Here is a 22,124-nt window from a genome sequence, read left to right as displayed (position 1 = left end):
AGATTTCAGCTTTGAAGAAATCTCAGGGGCATAGGAGGATTTAATTAGTTTTCTTTCTGTCTTTGTTTCTTGACTAAATGTTGTTTCTCCTTCAGTTGCATACCACTATTAGTAAGAAATGTCACATGCAATCACATTCCTATGAACTTTTCATGTCCCTGTTTGTGTAGTTCTACAGGTGGGCCTCATTAGTCATAGTCCCATTGCCCAGGTTTTGTATATACAAGACTGGCAAATAAAGACTAGACCTTCTTATTCACAGCCTAGTATTCACAGTCCTCAGATTATGATGGCAATTGGGTGTGGAATTGTCATTGTTAAGCAATGTCATATAAAGCATGGGATCATGTGACCACATCAGTTAGCAAAATAGCAATCCAGGCAACCCCTATTGCCATTGTAACCCTAAAATCATGGATTTTTAAGTGGGAAGTGATGGGGAGTCCCATGTAAATAGTGTGCAGTTACCACAGGAGGGTGGGCATGGGGCTGAGAAAAATGCACAGACTGCATACGAATTGAAGGCAGAGATGCTGAAGTGTGGCGCAAGTGCAGGGAGCTCATAGATTGGAAGGAGGAAGAGCATTAGTTCCAGTCTGGGGTAGAATTTATCAAAGCAACTTGCAACCTTCCATGCCAGATTCCCCATTGACTTGTTTTGGGAAACCAGCAGGGAAGGTTGCAAATGGCAATCATATGATTGAGAGGCTGCAATCATCATAATTGCAAGCTGTGAACATAGCAATATTGCGATGTTGGTAAGCGAGGACTACCACTGTTCCCAGTTTTGGGCAGAAGGGTTTGTTTGTTTGTTTGGAAGAAGCCTTCTGCAGTGTTCTTATGCATGAGTTTTTCTCAAGGTTTCATGATCCACAGTTTTCTTATCTGTGGTTATTAAGTCACAAATAACAAGAACCATCACCTGTGTAATTAAAGTGGATATTTTACAAAACATTATTAATTATTAATTAAACTTATTAAAAAGAAAGGAGCTGTCCTTTTTATGTAGAGTTTTGTTAACCTGTATAATTTGTTTGTCATTGAAATATTCTTTATTTGAAAAGACGTAAACAAATACAGTAAAGCTTGGGATCCACATTTGCAACCCAACAAAGATAACTTAATGGCCTTTGGTAAAAAAGCTTAAGACCAAGAACTGTATTTATATAATACAATATATATTTATATTATACAATATAATATAATTTATATAATACAATAACATTTTATATGTGCAGATTAGGGCAGAGAGTGAATATATGACAGAGCTGTGAAGGTCCATCTACGAAAGGAAGATTTTTTTTCCCTTTCCCCACCCCTCCCCTACCCCAAATTGGGAAGTGCTACAGATAGCTTTCTAATACAGCTTTGTATTTATATAGTAACAGAATAAGAGTTGGAAGATCTTCTAGTCCAACATCCTACTCAAGCAGGAAACCCTGTAACATCTCAGACAAATGGTTGTCCAATCTCTACTTAAAAACTTCCAGTGTTGGAGCACCCACAACTTCTGAAGGCAATTTGTTCCACTGATTAACTGTTCTAATTGCTGTAATGTTTGGGTTACTTGAAAATCTATTCTTCCAAATATAACAGTTCGTGACCATTGGCAAATAAGGGAATGTAGTTTATTGCCTTCAACTGAATCTTAAAGATCCAACATTGGTCACCAAGGAAAAAGTGCCTCTTCCAAAGATTACTACTATTCATTTTTTTTTTATTTGTTATTCTCTATAACAAATTCTGATGTGATATCTTAAAGTTTATACTTTTGAAAGATAGAATAGAATTCTTTACTGGCCAAGTGTGATTGGAAACACAAGGAATTTGTCTTTGGTGCATATGCTCTCAGTGTACTTAAAAGAAAAAGATATATTCATCAAGTTAATATAAAACTGAAAATTAAAGAGCCTGAGGATGGGAAAGTTCAAAGATATTACATATGAAATACTGCCACTCCTCTCTTGTGCAAGTAACATAATAAAAGCAAGAAAAAGGTTTAAACTGTGTTTTTTCTAATATTACAGGTATTGTAGAAAATAGTTTGGATGGTCTGGTGTTTGAATCTCTAATCCCAAAGCCAATTCTACAACGTTACGTGTCACTCTTGATAGAACATCGGAGGATCATTTTATCTGGTCCAAGCGGCACTGGAAAGACATACTTAGCCAATCGCCTGTCTGAATATATGGTGCTTAGAGAGGGCAGGGAGCTGGCTGATGGTGCTATTGCAACCTTTAATGTGGATCACAAGTCCAGTAAAGTAAGTATTACGGATACTGAATTGGTGAAAATATTGTTTCTGGATCCAATCTGTGTTGAACATAGGGACCAGAGTTTTACTCTCCCAAACTTTTGGGCATGAAAGCTTGGAAGACTAAACCTTTGGTCTTGGTGACTGACCCAGATTGGGACACCTATCCTGGGAGACCTAAAGTTGCCTTCATTCATAGATATTGTTTTTGTTCACAGATAATTTATCTTCCAGAGCAAACATTTCATAGGAAATGAGTTCTTATACCTTGCCACAGGGGTGTCAAACTTGATTTCGTTGAGGGCTGCATCAGGATTGTGTTTGACCTCAGGAGGCCAGGGTGGATGTGGCCAGGGTGGGCATGGCCAGCATGACATCACTTTTGTTGGGGGGCACCTGTGGTGGCTCGAGTGCTCTGCCAGCGAAAATAGGCTCCCGAGCTCTGTTTTCAGCTGTGACGGCCTCTTGCAACCCTTTGCCAGTTAAAACAGAGTTTGGGAGGGCCACACACAGCCCTCTCGAGCTTCGTTTACACTGGCAGAGGAACCAAAGGCCGTTCCTTTGCTATTTCCAGGGCAACCCCCACGGGCCGGATCTAAGCACCCCGCGGGCCAGCTCCAGCTCCTGGGCCTTCAGTTTGGCACCCCGGCCTTACCAGATATATTAGGCACTTTGCTTGAATACTAGATTGATATGATTTTTGGTATGCCTTAAGAGACCAAGAAGAGGGATTCTTCTATATAAGCGATGGCTAACCTTTTTGCCATCACGTGCCAAAAGCAGGGGAAGCACGGGGGGGTCATGCACGTGCATGCCCACATCCATAATTCTATGCGCTCCGCCTCCCACGCATGTGCACACAACCCTCCATGTTCCCCCTGCTTTTGGCACGCAATGGCACAGTGGGCATGGTAGGCTCGTTTTTTGCTCTCCCCAGGCTCCAGAGGCTTTCTAGGAGCCTCACCACCACCCCCCGGAAGCCTTCCAGAGGCCAGAAACGGTCCATTTGCTAACTTCTGGTGGGCTAAAAGGCCCAAAAATCATCTGGCTGGCGCAGGCATGCGTGCCGGAGCTGAGCTTGCCATAGGTTCCCCATCACAGTTCTATATAATGAGAAGTGGTATTCGGTTACTAATTAATGCCTTTTTGGATTTCCTCTTCTGTCTCCTGTAATGATAATTTGTACTAATACTCTACAAAATCCACCTATACAATGGCATTCCTGTAAGTGCAGTGTCTTGATTGGTGTCTTAATCCTTTAGGAATTCCAAGCCCGTCAGTGCTACTTTTCTTTCTGTCTTCTTCCTTATCCGGGCCTATAATGCCAGATTTTCATAATTACTGCTTTTCATAGGCCTTGCTCTATTCCTGCTTTAGATACTACCTCCTATTCAGATATGAGATCAAGGTAGATCTTGCACCAAATAGAGAAGAAATTACATGCTTTGAGGATCACTGTTTGAGGATTAAGCAAAAGAACACGGTTATCGCAGGCAAGATAACCAGCTTGCCTGAATAATTATGTACAGAGTTCATTCAAAATAATTTTTAAAAGAACTACTGTAGTAGTTGCGATGTGTTACTGCTGTATTTTTCCAAGGCACTTTTTAGAATTGAACCAAAGAGCCTTCATCACCTCCCAAGATCTCCAAACCATAATTGCAAGCCAGGATTTTTTTTTCCTACTGCATTTTTTTGTGTCTTTTTACAGGAACTCCGGCAATACCTATCCAATCTCGCAGACCAATGTAGCAGTGAAAATAATGCAGTGGAGATGCCTCTTGTAATCATCTTGGACAATTTACATCACGTCAGCTCTCTAGGAGAGATCTTCAATGGGCTTTTGAACTGCAAATACCACAAATGGTAACAGCCACTGTTTTACCTCTGCCTTTCATGGTGTAAAGGCTGTTTCTCTACCAACAAACGTATTTTGTGAACCTTCACTTAACTGACTTCGGTGCCCACAATCAGAATATTGTTTATTTAAATAAAACTTAGTAAAATATTCTTGATTTTAGTTCAACTGCTACTCAGAAGTAAGCATTTCTTTTAAGGGAGCATGCAGGGTTTCTATCTGAATATAATCAAATCAGTAAAAATAAATACTATTATAAATCCTGCAACCAAAGGTTTGACTGAAGATTCATTCAAATTAGTATGTGAATTGTTTAATAGCAATATAGTTTGTGTGTTGCTAAAATCATAAGTTTTTGTTTAAAGAAATGTTATTACTTAGTTAATGTTTAAAAATTAACAACAAAAAGTAAATCCACTCCCTTTCAGATTGTTATTACAGATTACAAGAAATTCTAAAGAGAAATTATGTTTTCATGAATATACCCTGAGATTTGATTTAAAGCTGAAATTAAACGCTACATTCTATAACCGATAGACATAAAAGACATGACCACATAGCAAAAAGAAATTTAAAAAATCTAGAGCAATTCCTGGCTTTTCATTTTATCAAATTAGAAGATCCCTAAAACAAATACCCTGTGCTTTCATTATATAGACTTCTCCAGCTTCTTAAAGCTTCAGTATTAACAGAAGCTTTGGGAGAAATGGAAAACACTAGTCTTTACTAGCCTTTTTCTGCAGAGTTCCGCCAATGTCTGTATTTCCTTTTTTAAAAGCCAGTTCTTCTTTCATTTATAGCACAGAATGGCAGTAGTAATTTGAAAATGTATAAGGTAGTTATACATAAAAAGTATTAGGTATTTTTTTGTGTGGCTGTTGGTAAAATTAAAATCATTAACATGATCGCCAACGTCCAATGACGGATATGGCACAAGAAGAAGATATGGTAGTTAAGTTGTCCATCCCTTGTTCCTCATCCCTTGTCAAGTATTGTATCTTTCAGGTAGAATCTGAATTCTATCATGAGCAGTACATCCAAAGGGCAGTAGGTTAAGAAAGTGTAGGAGATGACCAGGCTGAGTCCAAGGGGAGAGGTCAATCATGTCATCAGTCTCAAATCCCTTCATGCCCACAAGAGTTCTAAGTCCAGCCCACCTTGAATTCCACTGACTCTTATCTACTGCCAATTTGCTTTGACCATTAGTAGTTCAGATTCTTGTAGAGAGTGTTAGCATGTAATAAACCTGTATTCATTTGAACTGCCTTCACTCCTGATTTCCTGTGCTTGGCTGCTTTCAATTTCATTGGAAGACTGGTTTAGATTTTATTCATGTTTTCATTTCTCAATGTTTTGCTTCACATTCTGACCACTTTTCTTTTCAGTAACTCTCCTCTTTTAAATCTGTATATTTTAATTTTTCTCTCACTGTTTTTAAAATGTTTTTCAAAGATTTAACTGACCATCTCCCTGAAAAGTAAATAAAATATTTTAAAGCAGCGGTCACCAACTGGTGGTCTGTGGACTACTGGTGGTCCACGAGAAAATTTTGGTGGTCCGCAGAAAAATTATTTGCATGTTTTATATTGTACTAAATCAGCGGTCCTCAAACTATGGACTCTTTCTCATGGTGGCTGCTTAGCTCCAACAACTGCTACCTGTTGGGGCCCTAAGGAGCCCGAGCGGGCAAGCGAGGAGTGGCTAGGAAGGGAGGGGTGAGTAGAGGCTGGCAAGGCACCCCTTGACATGAATGGCGTCATGTTGGCCATGCCCACCCAGTCACATGATCACTTAGCCATGCCCACCCAGTCAGTCATTAGGCAGATCATATTAGTGGTCCATGGGATTAAAAATTATGAATTTAGTGGTCCTTTTTTTTTATTATTTGCATTTATATCCCGCCCTTCTTCGAAGACTCAGGGCGGCTTACACTATGTCAAGCAATAGTCTTCATCCATTTGTATATTATATACAAAGTCAACTTATTGCCCCCAACAATCTGGGTCCTCATTTTACCTACCTTATAAAGGATGGAAGGCTGAGTCAACCTTGGGCCTAGTGGGGCTTGAACCTGCAGTAATTGCAAGCAGCTGCTGTTAATAACAGACTGTCTTACCAGTCTGAGCCACAGAGGCCCTTGAGGTCCGAAAGGTTGTGACCACTGTTCTAAAGCATTCCAGAAATTCAGCTAGCATGGAGGAGCATCACAATAACTCTAGGATAGAATCTATTCATATGTTATGAGTAGGAAGCAAAAAAGCACATGAGATGATAATGTAAATTTAAAAAAAAGATTTTCTAAAAATAAATGCTGACTAATCTTTTTCCTACAGCCCTTACATAATTGGAACAATGAACCAAGCAACTTCCTCAACACCTAACCTTCAGCTGCACCACAACTTTAGATGGGTACTATGTGCCAATCACACTGAGCCAGTCAAGGGCTTTCTTGCCCGATTCTTGAGAAGAAAACTCATTGAAACAGAAATTGGTGGCCGGATAAGAAATGCAGAATTAATTAAGATTGTAGACTGGATTCCCAAGGTTTGGCAACATCTCAACAAGTTCTTGGAAGCTCACAGTTCTTCAGATGTTACTATCGGTGAGAAATAAAATAAAATAAATAGGTCCCTTTTTTATTTCTCTTGTCATTGTATAATGTTATGGTTAAAATAAATGCACCAGTTCCTCCTTACTGAAAATAATCCACTTTACATTTCTCTTGATTTCCACAGGTCCACGCCTCTTTCTCTCTTGCCCTCTAGATGTGGATGGATCAAGGGTTTGGTTTACTGACCTATGGAACTATTCCATTGTTCCCTATCTTCTTGAGGCTGTCAGAGAAGGGCTACAGGTAAATCCAGTTTACAAAAACCGGGATATAAATATGACAACTACAGCACAGGTGCACTGTTTGTGATCAGATAGGATCTTGCAAAATCCTGTTCGTGATCAGATAGGACTTGCAAAATCCTGAAATTCCTGGATAACAGGCGTGGGATCACACTTTATTTTTGTGTCCTTTCGAAAAGCAGCCACAAATGCCCCAAAAGGCAACAGAGCCAACATTTTTGGATCTACTTCTTGCCATGTTTTGTTTAGCGTTAAGGGGAAAAACACTGAGTTTTTCTTTTTAAACTTAGCAAAATGTAAGAATCGCCCCAATTTTGGAGATTGGGTCTTTTTTAAGGATTGCTATGTCTCTGCAAGAGCCAATCTTTCACCTTTAAAATCCCCCCTTTTTCTCCCAAATGGAATTGAAAATATCAGCCCTGCTTAAGTGCTCTGAGACTCTTAAATTCATTCATTTATTCATTCATTCACTTATTTAATCACTGTGTTTGGTGGTGCAGTGCAGTGGTGGGTTTCAAATTTTTTTACTACCGTTTCTATGGATGTGGCTTAGGGGCGTGGCATGGCTTGGTGGACGTGGCAGAATAGAATAGAATAGAATAGAATAGAATAGAATAGAATAGAATAGAATTTTTATTGGCCAAGTGTGATTGGACACACAAGGAATTTGTCTTGGTGCATATGCTCTCAGTGTACATAAAAGAAAAGATACGTTCATCAAGGTACAACATTTACAACACAATTGATGGTCAATATATCAATATAAATCATAAGGATTGCCAGCAACAAGTTATAGTCATACAGTCATAAATGGAAAGAGATTGGTGATGGGAACTATGAGAAGATTAATAGTAGTGCAGATTCAGTAAATAGTTTGACAGTGTTGATGGAATTATTTGTTTAGCAGAGTGATGGCCTTCGGGGAAAAACTGTTCTTGTGTCTAGTTGTTCTGGTGTGCAGTGCTCTATAGCGTCATTTTGAGGGTAGGAGTTGAAACAGTTTATGTCCAGGATGCGAGGGGTCTGTAAATATTTTCACGGCCCTCTTCTTGATTCGTGCAGTATACAGGTCCTCAATGGAAGGCAGGTTGGTAGCAATTATTTTTTCTGCAGTTCTAATTATCCTCTGAAGTCTGTGTTTTTCTTGTTGGGTTGCAGAACCGAACCAGACAGTTATAGAGGTGCAAATGACAGACTCAATAATTCCTCTGTAGAACTGAATCAGCAACTCCTTGGGCAGTTTGAGCTTACTGAGTTGGCGCAGAAAGAACATTCTTTGCTGTCCTTTTTTAATGAAGTTTTTGATGTTAGCTCTCCATTTTAGATCTTGCGATATGATCTAAAGGAGAAGGATACTGTAAAATCTCCATTCCCACCCCACTCCAGGGGAAGGTTACTGCAAAATCCCCATTTCCTCCTGATCCGCTGGGACTTGAGAGGCAGAGAATAGATGGGGGCGGGGCCAGTCAGAATTTTTACTACTGGTTCTCCAAACTATTCAAAATTTCGACTACTGTTTCTCCAGAACTGGTCAGAACCTGCTGAAACCCACCTCTGGTTAGAATGCAATATTGCAGGCTAGTTCTGTCAGGAGCTCAATCTTGACCGGTTCAAGGTTAACTCCGCTTTCCATCTTTCCAAGCTCAGTAAAATGAGTACTTAGATTGCTGGAGGCAATATGTTGACTCTGTAAACTGCTTAGCACCACTGAGTGTTATATAAGTGTAAGTGCTATTGCTATAACTATTTAAGGCCATGTGCTCCTCACAGGTAGTCGTCCTTGGTCAATAACCTCATTAATCATAGACAAACTTGATTTTCTTGATTTCTAACTGTTCTCAGTTCTCATTAGCCCATTTTAAGAAGGCATTTCCATTTTAAAAGGCTGTTCTCCAGAAATTTCATATTGGACTCCTGTATAGCTGAGCAAGGTGATGCCTTCCTCTTCAGGTAGATGAATGGTTATCATTCATGGGGCCATAACCTCCCTGCTATATGGAAGGAAATGCAGACAGTTGGAATAAATAAGCTGGGAATCCTTGATTAGATAGTGTCTAACTAATATTCTCCAGGCTGGAATAGTGTTAGTACAGTAGTCCAAAGAATAGACATATAAAATTAGTCTGCTGAAGGCATTCAAGTTGCACCAACACAGGGAGCCATGCCCAGGGCAACTAAAGTTTTCCCCAAAAAAAAAAAAAAAGCCCTAGTACAGATTTCTTTTTCCAAACGTAAATAATTGTTTTGTCGAGGTCAGGTTGCATCAACAACAGGATTTTAATCCTGATGTAAAATGCTAGTTCTCCGTATGCTGCAGGGACTTTAGCACCATCAAATGAAAAAAATATTACATTTGGCACTCATTTCCATTTGGCAGTTCTCTCTTTCTCTCGAAGGTTTTTAATGCTTATAAACACATTTTATGACTTTGAAATGAAGAACAGGACCTGCCCATTTTTTTCAGGACCTGCCCTTTTTTTTCTGTCCGCTCAGTGACTCCTTGGGCACATCACTGATGAAAGAATATAACATATCTTTGTGAAGAGGAATTCTATTTTGAGCCATGAACGTAATAGCCCCCACTTGCTCCAGTTTGAGTTTTTCTGAAAATGCAAAATTGGAAAGTTATTAAATACACAAGAACAGTTTTTTCCCGAAGGCCATCACTTTGCTAAACAAATAATTTCCTCAACACTGTCAGACTATTTACTGAATCTGCACTACTATTAATCGTTTCATAGTTCCCATCACCAATCTCTTTCCACTTATGACTGTATGACTATAACTTGTTGCTGGCAATCCTTATGATTTATATTGATATATTGATCATCAATTGTGTTGTAAATGTTGTACCTTGATGAACGTATCTTTTTTTTTATGTACACTGAGAGCATATGCACCAAGACAAATTCCTTGTGTGTCCAATCACACTTGGCCAATAAAATTCTATTCTATTCTAAACATTTGACTTGGGCTCCAACTTGATTATTGCCAGCTCCTGAAAAGGGCTGTTATCTCTCCTCCTTTGTGTCGTATTCAATTTTAAATAAACTTATTTTGAAACAAAAACACATAGAAAGTGTTTACAAAAAGAAAAAGAAAAGAAAGGAAAAAAACTATACCATATCATTTTAGTTGTAAATCATTACAATTGTCTATGTAGCCATCTAATGCAAATATTCATATACACGTATACATTGATATATTTACCACCTTGCAATTGTTAAGACAGAAAACTAGTAATAGGAAGAGATGGGTCAAGAGAAAATTGTAATTTTAATTTACCATGATACAGAATTAGTTCTTGACATATTAAATAGTGATTTGCACATTAATAAGTTATATATTATTCTGATTATAGAGAAATTGAGTGGGGGGGGGAAATAATAATGCCTTTCACTATTTCTAAGCAGTACAAGTCTGTGAGTGCTTGAGATTAACTTTCAATATTTGCATGAATATTTATTACAGATGTAACATAGCAATAACTTTGATATGCATAATGCTTGTCCATCTGTCTCCAAGTATATTAAACAGGTTGTTCAACAGGTTATAGGGTTTCTTTACATATTCCATTCTTTAGAAATTTATTGAAAAAAAGGCTTCACTGCACACCAAACAATGTAAACTGTGAATCAAACATTTGTCTTCAAGCACATGAATTCACCTTATAGGAAGCTAAGATGAACTCTTGAGTTTTTGCTATTCAGGGCCACTTTTACTTCTTAGCAATATGTGAAATAGCCTCAAGCTAGAAATGTTTCCAGTGGTTTTATCCCCACAGTAACAACATCGTGAGTAGGTTGGACTAAGAGAGAAGGAATTGCTCAAAATATAAAGTGAGACTAGACTCCTCAGTTTTACTTCAACTCTGGAGCAACCCACCAATGCAGTATTTCTCAGTTAGTATTTTTCTAGTCATGTTGAAGATCCTGGAATTCCTAACCTAAATTCAGGGAGTAAAACTTCCAATTAAATTATGTATTAGATTATGTACAGCTGCACCAGAAATTCCTTCTGCACTTTCCTTATACCTGAGACTGAATTAGAGTCACTTTGAAAATCGCTTTGATCCAAAAATTTTCTCTATCAGTTCTGTGGGCATGGCTTGGTGGGCATGGCAGGGGAAGGATATTGCAAAATCTCCATTCCCACCCCACTCTGGGGCCAGACAAAGGTGGTATTTGCCAGTTCTCCAAACTACTCAAAATTTCCGCTACCATTTCTCCAGAACCTGTCAGAACCTGCTGAATTTCACCCCTGCTTTGGTCCCACTGTCTGCCACTCCTTTCATTGCTACTTATAACAAGAATAATCACCTGGTCACTCAGAAAAGAGTTTGGCAACATCCAGAGCATCAACAAATCATTTTCAGAACAGTTTTTTTTTCCAGGAGTGAAGGAAAGATAAATTTAAGATAAATATCATTGGGTAAAAAAAATGCAAGAGGCAGGATTTTGGACCCCTGGCCATGCCGGGCGGGACATTTTGTATCCTCTCCAAGCTTCCTATGCATGAATAGAAGCTTCCAGTTATTGGAAGCGCTGAAGGAGGCCTATGAAATGAGGGGAAGCCAAGCCACAAGACCGTTTTGCTTTGCTGTAGGAATTGGGTGGGTGGATGGGCCGCACTGCTTCATGCAGGAAACGGCTTCAAAGGCGAGCTTTCCAGGTGCCTTGCCTGAGGGAAATGGCCCCTTTGAAGCTTTGCACAGTCCTGTGCGAGCCATAAAAATCAGATTTGAATGTTCTATGTCTTGACTTACCAGGTTCACCTTTGCCTTTGGAATAAAGAACCTTTTTTATTTAAAATATTTACCATAGCTCTTGAGCCCCAACTTTTCCAGAACAACTTAGAAAGGTCAATATTAAAACTGTATATATTATAATGCAAAATGGATATTACAAAGGAAAGGGAATAAAAGAGGAAGAGTTAAGGTAGACAACTTTTTAAGAGTTGTCTACCTTAATTCAGCTGTTAGCTGCTGTTCTCCAGATGTGTTGCAAGATAACCCAATCAGCAAAGCTGATCTCTGGTCTTATTTGCTGGAGGTTCAACGCGTCTAAGAAGACATCAAGTTGGGAGAGGCAGTCTTTGCATTTTCTTCCACCCACTCTCCTGCAGTAATTGCTGAACACCCAAGAAGCATTCTTCAAAAGTTGTGTGGCTTCCCCTAAGTTCTGATTTGCTTTTGGAAGATATGGTGACACCTAGCGGGCAGATTTGCTCACAAAGCCTTTCTTGTCAGAGTAGAATGTACAATTTGCTAAGAATATGGGTAGGAGAAAAGAATCTTCCTCCTTAATTATTGAGTATAACTCATGTCATAGGTATCATTGATCACATGTATTTGTATCTTTTAGCAGAATAATTTTTTTCTGGATTGTGAGGTGCATTTTTTTTTAATCGTCTCTGGCTAAGATCTAAAATGCCAATTTGTTCTTCTGTCTTAAATGAATGTATTTTTCTCCAGCTTTTGTGTGTAGGAGGTATTAAAATGACTAACAGACAGATTAACAGATTAACACAGTTGGATTAGATGACCTACTACAAGGTCCCTTCCAACTCTGTTAATCTGTCTGTTATTCATTCATTCATTTATCAGATTTGTATCCCAGCTTTCATTCAGGAGTTGAGGTATAAAGTATGTATACAGCACTGCTTCCTGCATTTTTTCTTTTAAATGAAGAGAGAGATTCAAAAGCATAGATACGTCTGTTCCAAATTTTTTTAAAAGAAATCTAGTAGTTTAGATTTTTTAAAAACATCAATCTCTGCTTTTTTTCCCCTCTCCACATTGTCAAGCTACTTTCTGTACATGGTAGACCTGGTTGAAAAACCAGGAGACCACTGCTTTCCTATCTTTTATTTTCTTTTATTAAGAAGTTTGTTCAAACGTCCATTGTCATAAACACAAGATTGGAAGATTCCTCACATGAGTTGAACTCTCGGAAAAAACATGAGAACATTGCTATACATATGTGACTAAAAACAAGCTTTATCTCAAATCCTTTGTACTGTTGCTTGCAGTTGTACGGTAGAAGAGCACCCTGGGAGGACCCTGCCAAGTGGGTGATGGAGACTTATCCATGGGCAGCTACCCCGCAGCATCATGAGTGGCCTCCTTTGCTGCAACTGCGTCCAGAAGATGTTGGATTTGATGGTTATTCTATGCCACGGGAAGGTTCAACCAGCAAACAGGTTCCACCAAGTGATGCAGAAGGAGACCCTCTGGTGAGAGTCTCAGCACAATTTTGTTCATATATGGGACATTAGCTGGTAAATGACTAAACAGTAGGAAGTATCAAGGCTATTTCTCCAAATTAATTTATAGAATATTAATCTAAAGATACACTTGGAATAGGTGTAGCGGTGTTTTGTGATTTATATAGGAATTTAGTATTCTGTTGGATAGAAATGAACTTGCCATGGGGCTCTGTACTGTGCTTTATACAGGTAGTCCTCAACTTACGACCACAATTGAGCCCAATGTTTCTGTTGCTAAGTGAAACATTGGATAAGTGAATTTTGCCCTGTTTTACCACCTTTCTTGCCACTGTTCTTAAGGGAATCACTGCAATTGTTAAGTTAGCAACACGTTTGTTAAGTGAATCTGGCTTCCCCATTGACTTTGCTTATCAGAGGTTTGCAAAATCCAGAACACTGCAACCGTCATGAATATGAATCACTCGCCAAGCATCCAAATTTTGATCACGTGACCATGGGAATGTTGCAACGGTTGTAAGTGCGAAAAACGGCCATAAGTCACTTTTTTCAGTGCTGCTGTAACTTTGAACGGTCATGAAATGAACTGTTGTAAGTCGAGGATTCCCTTTATGGATCTTAAGCAAGTTTTAGTACAAATATTTTTAATAACTCAAATTTATAATAACTGAATGAATCCTTTGAAAATGCTGATCCAGACTCTAGGATTGGACAATTACATATGTTTGTTATATTAAATGTGTTGACTGGAACTAAGGATAAAGAGATTGTATAATGCAGCTCAGTGGTGAGTTTCTACCGGTTCGGGTGGATCGGTAGTGTCGGGTGGATCGGGAGGTTCCACTCAGACGTCATCACAGACACTCTGTGCATGTGCAGAAGGTTCTGTGCATGCGTAGAAGCGCCCCCACTACTGATGCCCCCACTACTGATGCAGCTGCCATTGAAAGTTTGTAGGAAAAAATATTTGTTACAAAACATGGCTTTATTATCTCTATAATAAGGCTGTCCATATGTGTGGTGCTGTTTTATGTTACAACCCAGGGCCATTGTAGAAATTGCTGAAATTTTCTGTGGCTTCCCATGGAACTGCTGCACTGTTTGAAGCCCTACAACAAGCTGTTTTTTTCTGTATTGATGACATTGTGTGGCAAGTGGAAACGTCATAATGGCATTAAACCATGTGGATCATCCAGTGTGAAACCGACCTAATACTGGATTTTCATTGTTTATTCAACCAGTGCTAGCCAGGATATCCAATGTGTGTTTAATTTTTTCCATATAGTTATCCCCACTATTACAATGCAAATCAATGTATCCAATTCTATCCTAGGAAAGAATTAGTTGTTAAGTCTATTTCGTTTGTCATGTGGGTAGAGCAATTCAGTCCATGATGGGAAAAAAATTAGTGATTGGATTTTGCTGAAATGTAGATGATCCCACTAAGTCATAAAACCAGGTCCTTTATCCTCTGTAGCAGTATTGGGGAAACATTCTTCATGAGTGCACACACAATATGTTCTAATCTGTAATGTGTGATACTTTCTTGTGCTGTGGAGTTCCTACCCAGTGGTGGGATGCTGCCGGTTTAACAACCGGTTCGGTGATCGCGCGCTTTGTGCTTGTGTGCGTGCACAGTTTTACAAATACTAGCCTTCTGTGTTACCACTTGGGAGTTAACACAGCTGCGGCGTGGCAATCTGCCCTGCTGCACCAATCAGCTGAGAAGATAAAGGTAAGTCAAGCGCAGGGGCAGGTGGCAGGCTGACCTGCTCATCGGAGTGAACCGGTTCACTCCTAGCTGATCATCGGACCTACCGGTTCTCCCAAACCGGTCCTAACTGGTAGAATCCCACCCCTGGTCTTACCAAATTGAGGAATGTCGATTTAAAGACTCACACTGATATGAGCAGAGCCAACAGTGAAGGCTTTTGATAGACCTGACATGTTCTGAGACCAGGCCAAATGGCTGATTGCAGAGACAGTTCATGAAATCCATGTCTGCTTCAGTTGCCCCAGAGACACAAGTGACCATGATGGTCAAGTAATATTTTTTTGTCCTTTCTGTATTTCACCAGATGAACATGCTGATGAGGTTGCAGGAGGCAGCTAATTACTCAAGTCCACAGAGTTATGACAGTGACTCCAACAGCAATAGCCATCACGATGATATCCTTGACTCGTCCCTGGAGTCAACATTATGAATAGAGCTAGAGATGATTGCTTCGAGTGGTCCATCCTTTGCCTCCCTTAGAAAAATGAATCATCAAGCCATGGAGAGAATTGACCTTGATTCAGAAGGACATCTCAGTATTAGAGCTGCGAGAACAATACAATCTCTTCCACCCTCTCTGCCTCCCCAATTCAGTGTCAAAGATGGGTGCAGGCAACCCAACTGATGTTTTATATCTTGTGTTTCGTTTTCCTTAATAAGAACTGCACTATTTTGTTTTTGTTTTGTAGTTTACAATGCTGTGAGTTCACATGCCTACGACACTGAACACGTTATTTTCATAAAAACAATGGTGCTTATCTAGTTGTGTCTGTCCATTGACCAAACAACATCTGCTTGTGAAGTGGATTGGCATTGTCTCTTGATTTCCTAAACCTGCTCCAATATTTAAAGGGACATCTGGCGTAAATTTCATTACAAGGGTGCAAGGGAGATGAGCAGAGGAAAATCTGAAGTGCAAGAGAATTGTGTTTAATTCACATAAGATGTACTCCATTAATCATAACAACCTCTGGGGAGAGTGAGTTGGAGGCAATAAATGAAAAAAACCTTCACCATGAAAGTTATGAACTTAAGAAGCATTGTGCCACATTAGGTCCAAAAAAGGGAATGGATCTCAGTTATGCTGCTTCTGTACAAACTCATTAATGGCTGATTCTTCCAAGTCATGATTTTTTTTTCAGCCTAACCTCAATAATTCTGGTGCTGTAATACTTGCTCGCCTTGGCAATGACATTCCATAAAAGGCAAAGCGATTAGAAATAGGGAAGTTTAAAATATTCACATATATAATGCAAAGCAGAGTCCAATTTGAGACCATGGTCCCTTGTTTTGGTTATTTCCTTTGTTTCTATCGTTCCAAGCATTGGGCTCGATCCCTTGAGCACAGTAGCAGCACATCTTCATAAAACCACCTCTGAAGTTGCCAGTGTTAATTAAAACAACAATCATGGAGTGTTTTAGCCATGATCCAAAGTATGGGAACAACATACATAAGAAAAAACCAAAACAAGCTGCTAGAATTTATTTTCATATTTGCTTCAGAATTCTCACTGTTGGAAGTGATTAGTTTCTTCTTAAACCTGAATATCAACGTTTCTCTGCAACTAGAAGATGTGCTTTGTAAAAAGTTAAAAAAACAAGGCTCCAGTCTGTTGGTTTTTGGATTCACAACAATTCAGTGGATACCAGCCTCAAATATATAACATAGGGATATCATTTCCTCAAATCATTCATTTGGGTTTTGGGATCATTTCATACCTATACCAAATGTTCAACAAAGCTCGGAAAACACAGTTGTCTGGATTGAAAAGATAATTCCGTTCTTCCACTGTATTGTACATTTTCTTACTTTTTTTTATCCCAATAACCTCATGTCCCATAGCAATCTGTTCCTGAAGTTCTATTCCTCTAAAATGGCGAGGGGGGGGCTTCAACCATTTTGGCACCAGGGACCGGTTCGGTGGAGAGAGATTTTTCTGTGGATTGGAGGGGGTATGGTTTCATATGCTGCCTTCATCCCACGGATAGGGCTTCGCTTGTTTTGCGTGGCCCAGTTTCTGACATACCATGGGCCAATGCCGGTCCAGAGACCGGGGGTTGGGGACCCCTGCTATAAATAGCTTGCTGTGAGACATGGGGAAGCTTCCATTTTATTGAATAGTGTAAAGTCTCGGGGTTAATGGTATTGAGCTGTTCTAATGATTGGAAATGGCATCTGTTTTTACTTGTCCTATCTGCACAAGGGGTACACGAAGATCAACCTAATGGCTACCCATCTAGCATGCTTAGCCCTCCTTAACCGACCTCCCTAATGCTTTTTTTTTTATCAGAAATTATCTCTGGAGGTCCTCCTTTCTGCACAAGGGGTACACGAAGATCAACCTAATGGCTACCCATCTAGCATGCTTAGCCCTCCTTAACCGACCTCCCTAATGCTTTTTTTTTTATCAGAAATTATCTCTGGAGGTCCTTTGTCAGCATTGAATGCAGAGGCATTAGCATGAAACCAGGGAGAAGCGATAACTTGGAGAAAGCAGCTAGGAAGCATGTCCTGCATATACAGCATACATATTTGAATGGAAAGTATAACTCCTCTTAAATTTGGTATTATGCTTTTCTAAGACTACAACATTACAGTTTTCTAGGGTGTCACCCAGAACCAAGGCAATCTTTGGTTTTCCCTCTTCCGGGAGGAAAAAGAGAAACTCAAAATCTCCTTGCCCCACAACTTCTCTAAGGCCTGTGTAGGAAGCAGTTATTAGAAAGAATAGCCTGCACAATGCTGAAGGTGGAGCAGACTTAACACACCAAGAGGGGCTGCAGATCCATTGTATCCAAAGCCCTCCCAAGTTCCCAGGACCCCAAGTTTACAGCCTCAAATTGGCTGTCAATTTCCTGCAGTTCAGGAACCAGTTTGGATTTATTTCCTTGTATTGGTTTCAGTCAAAACAGCTTTTATAAAATGATAGTGGGAGAGCTGCCAGCAGAGGAGAAAGAGTAGAGAAATGGCTCCTCTAATTCAGGGGTCTCCAACCTTAGTAATTTTAAGCCAGCTTTGCAGGCTGTGGAATTCTGGGAGTTGAAGTCCGCCAGTCTTAAAGTTGCCAAGGTTGGAGACCCCTGGTCTAATCTGAGCACTCAGCAAGGCTGAAAATGGTGCCTTAGGTTCAAATTTCAAAGCTCCCTGAAAAAGCAGGCCTCTTTTGCCAGTTCCTTAGGGTAGGGCAAGGCATTAGTATTTCTTGAGAATCAACTTGTATGAAGATACAGATGAATATCTTCATGTCAGGGTCGTCACATGTGAATTTATGGATAAATAATTAACTTCAGCAAAACTTGGGACTGAACATTGGTGAATCTCTCACGATAATAAAGAGCCTCTTTTTTAAAAAAAAAAGAAAGAAAAGAAAAGAAAAAATACTCGCATTTTACTTAACCAAGTCTTAAGTAAAGGAAAGTTATTTCCATAAAGTTTTTTGGGGTTTTGGTTTTAAACCAAGAACCAAGCAGAGAATATGACTCTGAGCCCTCCATATTTTCTTCATCTCAGAAGAAAACTTGGGGAGAGAGGTTTTAAAAAAACAGTTCGGTGCTTTTGCCAGACAGCAAGAAAGTTCACAAAAATTTGGACACCAGCTGGTGTCATTAAAAAAAAACACAATAGCTGATATTATCAGCTGACTCAGGCTATACCTCCAACTAGAACTGAGGTTCTCAACAACACACACTCATACACGCACACACACAAACACATGCAAGCCTTTTCAGCTATCTTTGGGTGCTGATTTTTTAAAAGTGATGCCTTACCAAGTTTCTACAGTTGTATTTTAATTCCATTAGTGTTGGTTGTAGTTTGTGATTTTTAAATAATTAGACAAAACAGGGCTATAGAAGTCATCTCTTGGAGTACAATGATGTGAGTTGCTGTGGGTATTGTTTGAAATGAGATATTTGATAACCCTAGTTCCTAAATGTAACAAAAATCAAGGAAGAGATGTAAAAAAAGAGGGAAACAGCTTTTTAAAGATCTGTACATCAACTTCTAAGCAGCATTTTATTGGATGGTGTTTATCCAATCCAGGCAAAAGCAAACCCTTTTTGTGGCACTGAATGGCATCACAACTAAAAGATAATTATTTTTTGGCTTTGTTTTAAAATATGCAGGTAGAATATTTGCTACAGTTTATAGGATTTGTAAGATTAATACGATGCAACAGACACACAGTTTTGCTACCATGCCAAATTTACTGAGTGGGTAGCTTTTCTTATACCTCATGGTTTTCTGCTCTTGGTGAACTCAACCCATTGTCCTTTGAGTTTGTTGTGACCTTGCTATATTACATAAGTTTTTTCTTAGTATAGCGAAATAACAGTGGGCATTAACTGTTGAATCATGGGCAAATTCTTGAGTGTTTTTTTTTTCCATAACAAAATAGAAAAAAAGTATAATGCAAATTCTAATCTGATTCCTGGAAATAGACCAGAGTAAATCCTAATCCTAAAGTGATCCGACCATTATATTAGGTCTATCTAGCTCTTCTGCTTTTTAAAGCAAAACTATGAGATGCAAACTTCCAAATGCTTGATTAAATATTCCAGGATTGCAGGAAGATGATTTTTGTTCATATGGAGAGCATTCTCTACTTAGCCTCTAATTTGTAGAGTTGGATTAGTCCAGAATGAGCATTCAAGCGTAAGACATATATATTTTAAAATGGCTCATAATCTGAGCTTTATTTTCCTCTGCTGCCCATTAGATAAGAAATTGCCATCTGTAGAAATTATTGATGGCACTGGAGGCAGATGACTTATGTACATTTCCTAAGAAGTCTTCCAACCTTGGCAACTTTAAGACTTGTGGACCTCAACTCCCAGAATTCTCCAGCCAGCAATGGGAGTTGAAGTCCACAAGTCTGAAAAGTTGCCAAGTTTGGAGACTCCTGCCCTAAGGGATAGTGGAAGACTAAGGCATGTCCTCACTTAATTTGCTAAGGGACATACCAAAATTGATGTGGCCATCAGCTTTCCAGCTGCTATGCTTTCTGTAAGCAGCTGTCACACATTGCATATAAATGTTCTGCGGAGCATCTCCACAGGCTGTCAATTTCCTGCTGGGGAAAGGAATTGTATCGCTATTTGTTCCAAACAAATCTGGTATAGTTAATTTAACAGGTTCCTTGTATCTACATCTAAGGTTAAGTGAAGCCTCGCAGGTGTTTTCAGTTACAAGTCAATGAGAGCCTGCCTACATGTCCAATAAACACTCAGGAAGTCCAATAATCTGATCCAAAATGGCAACTGGCCTGTGGAATAAACAAACAATCCAGTTAACATCATTTGTATGATTGCCAGGAGAGTGAAATATAAATCTGACTGTATCGTAATCTAGGGAAACAAATATTTAGAATTTGTTCTTGCGTAATTTTTCCTAGTTCCTGCTGCAAGCGATTTCCATAGAAATGCAACGCGGGGATACTTATTCTTTGACAACATGACTCCCTGAAAATTTATTGAACGTATGCAAAACGTCTTTTCTAAGAAATGGTTGCATATTAATCAGGGTTCCTTGTGCATAAATGCTTTCTGCTGCATCTCCTGGAGGCAAGAGTTCAGCTGAATATTTCAAAGGAAGGGAAGCTCTTTTTTTAAAAAAAGGGACTGAAATGATGGGAGAAATGGTCTTGAATTAAAGATTTGCCTATATAGGGCTACCTCCAGTGGCACAAGAAATGTTTGCTGGAATTGTAAAGCTGACAAAAATGACATCTTAAGTTATGACCCAGGTTGGCAGCGGAGATGACTCAGAGCCTTGTTTATTGACACCTTTAATTGAGTCTTTCTGAAGTGCTGCCTGCTGTCCTATTGCCATAAATAAGGAAGAATTTGAACTTTTTCTTGCGGAGATGACCGAGAAATGATTCACATGGAATCTTGCTTTATTTTGTTAAGCTATCACAAACTGTAAGTTCTAAAAACTTCGGGAAGCAGGGTTGCCTGTAACGCACATTTTTTAAAACTAGTTCAGTTGAGGTGAATGTCTACCTTTTCCTTTTAAAATGACAACATATATTTCATCCAGATTGCTTCCAGCTTTGCTTTGTCCCCATCCCACCCTGTATCCCAGTGCACAAAGCTGGCAGGATTTCCTGTTGTTTTAGTACAAGACTATGCAACATTCCCAATGAGTTAGAAATTGGAACTTTCTTTTCTCTTTGCTACAGAACTGTCTAGAATTGTGCACCTCATATGTCACATATTAGATGCCATTTTGATTTTAAACTGATGCAGAGACAGGGAGGGTTTGGCTAGCCTCCTCTTTTTGGTATATTTTTCCAAAAAAAAAATCCAACCTAAAATACTGTACTGTTAATACTTTTTTTATATATATTGTGTCTTGAAATTTGTCTAAATGTGGCAATTCTCTTTTAAGGAAAATGAACGGGGAAAAAATTGTGGCTATTAAACGGAAGGTTGCTGTTTTGATCTAGGTGTTTCCAGTGGCACCATTTATGAAAAAAGTTCTCTAAGATGTACATTTTTTTCATTGTAACATAGAAGTGTAAATAATTGATTACAAGTGCTGCATTTTGATGAATTTTTTCTAGCCATTTTTAAAAGAGAAAAAACTAGGAATTGAGTATTTTGTGTACAGTATGATCCCTTTCCTGCACCCCTCTATTTAATTTTACATTTTCATTTAAGATTGGGATTTGCAACCGGCCTGTTTTGGATCATGCCATCCTTTGGTTTCCTTTTTCTCCCCTTTCCCTCCTCCCCCTGTGTCATGGAGAATAAAGCTAATGATTGTACCAGTCTTAAATTATTCATGATTCAATAAATTTGATGCTTATTTATTCAGATGTAATGTCCTTGCTGCCCTTTTTATTCCCTTAGGCTACATCTACATCATCATCATCATCAACATCAAAATTAAAATATATTTTGCGTAGCTCATACACCATAAAAATGACAATGCAAAAAACTAGCAGTGTCTCTAGTTCATCAATCCAATATCCCTCTTTTCTAAATCCAAATATTTTTTCTTTTGATCCTGTTAATATTCAAATGGCTAAGCAAGTGGTCCTTATCCATCAAGAAACATCTACAGTATGGAAGATGGCTCTCTGCAGGATTTATGTGGTCATTGCTAAAGAAAGATTAAATCAGGAAAAGTTTCTCAAAGTTTATATTTGGTTCTT

General features: G+C 39.0%; 1 protein-coding gene across 2 annotated transcripts in view; it reads left to right on the top strand.

Moving 5' to 3' along the window:
* The window catches only part of NAV2 (neuron navigator 2), a 321,401-nt gene extending 299,622 nt beyond the window's left edge, over positions 1 to 21,779 (top strand). For both annotated transcript variants that reach the window (XM_058161305.1, XM_058161296.1), the window contains 6 exons: positions 2,028 to 2,263; positions 3,966 to 4,120; positions 6,446 to 6,714; positions 6,848 to 6,966; positions 12,996 to 13,199; positions 15,269 to 21,779. In XM_058161305.1, the coding sequence (XP_058017288.1) occupies positions 2,028 to 2,263; positions 3,966 to 4,120; positions 6,446 to 6,714; positions 6,848 to 6,966; positions 12,996 to 13,199; positions 15,269 to 15,394 (1,109 nt within the window). In that variant the 3' untranslated portion in view covers positions 15,395 to 21,779. The remainder of the gene's footprint in view (positions 1 to 2,027; positions 2,264 to 3,965; positions 4,121 to 6,445; positions 6,715 to 6,847; positions 6,967 to 12,995; positions 13,200 to 15,268) is intronic.
* Positions 21,780 to 22,124: the final 345 nt, after the last annotated feature.

This window comes from Ahaetulla prasina, chromosome 1 (genome assembly GCF_028640845.1).
Source record: "Ahaetulla prasina isolate Xishuangbanna chromosome 1, ASM2864084v1, whole genome shotgun sequence".
In the NCBI taxonomy this organism is placed as follows: domain Eukaryota; kingdom Metazoa; phylum Chordata; class Lepidosauria; order Squamata; family Colubridae; genus Ahaetulla; species Ahaetulla prasina.
The sequence above is the reverse complement of the archived record's forward strand: the minus strand, read 5'-3'. Positions and strand labels throughout refer to the sequence as shown.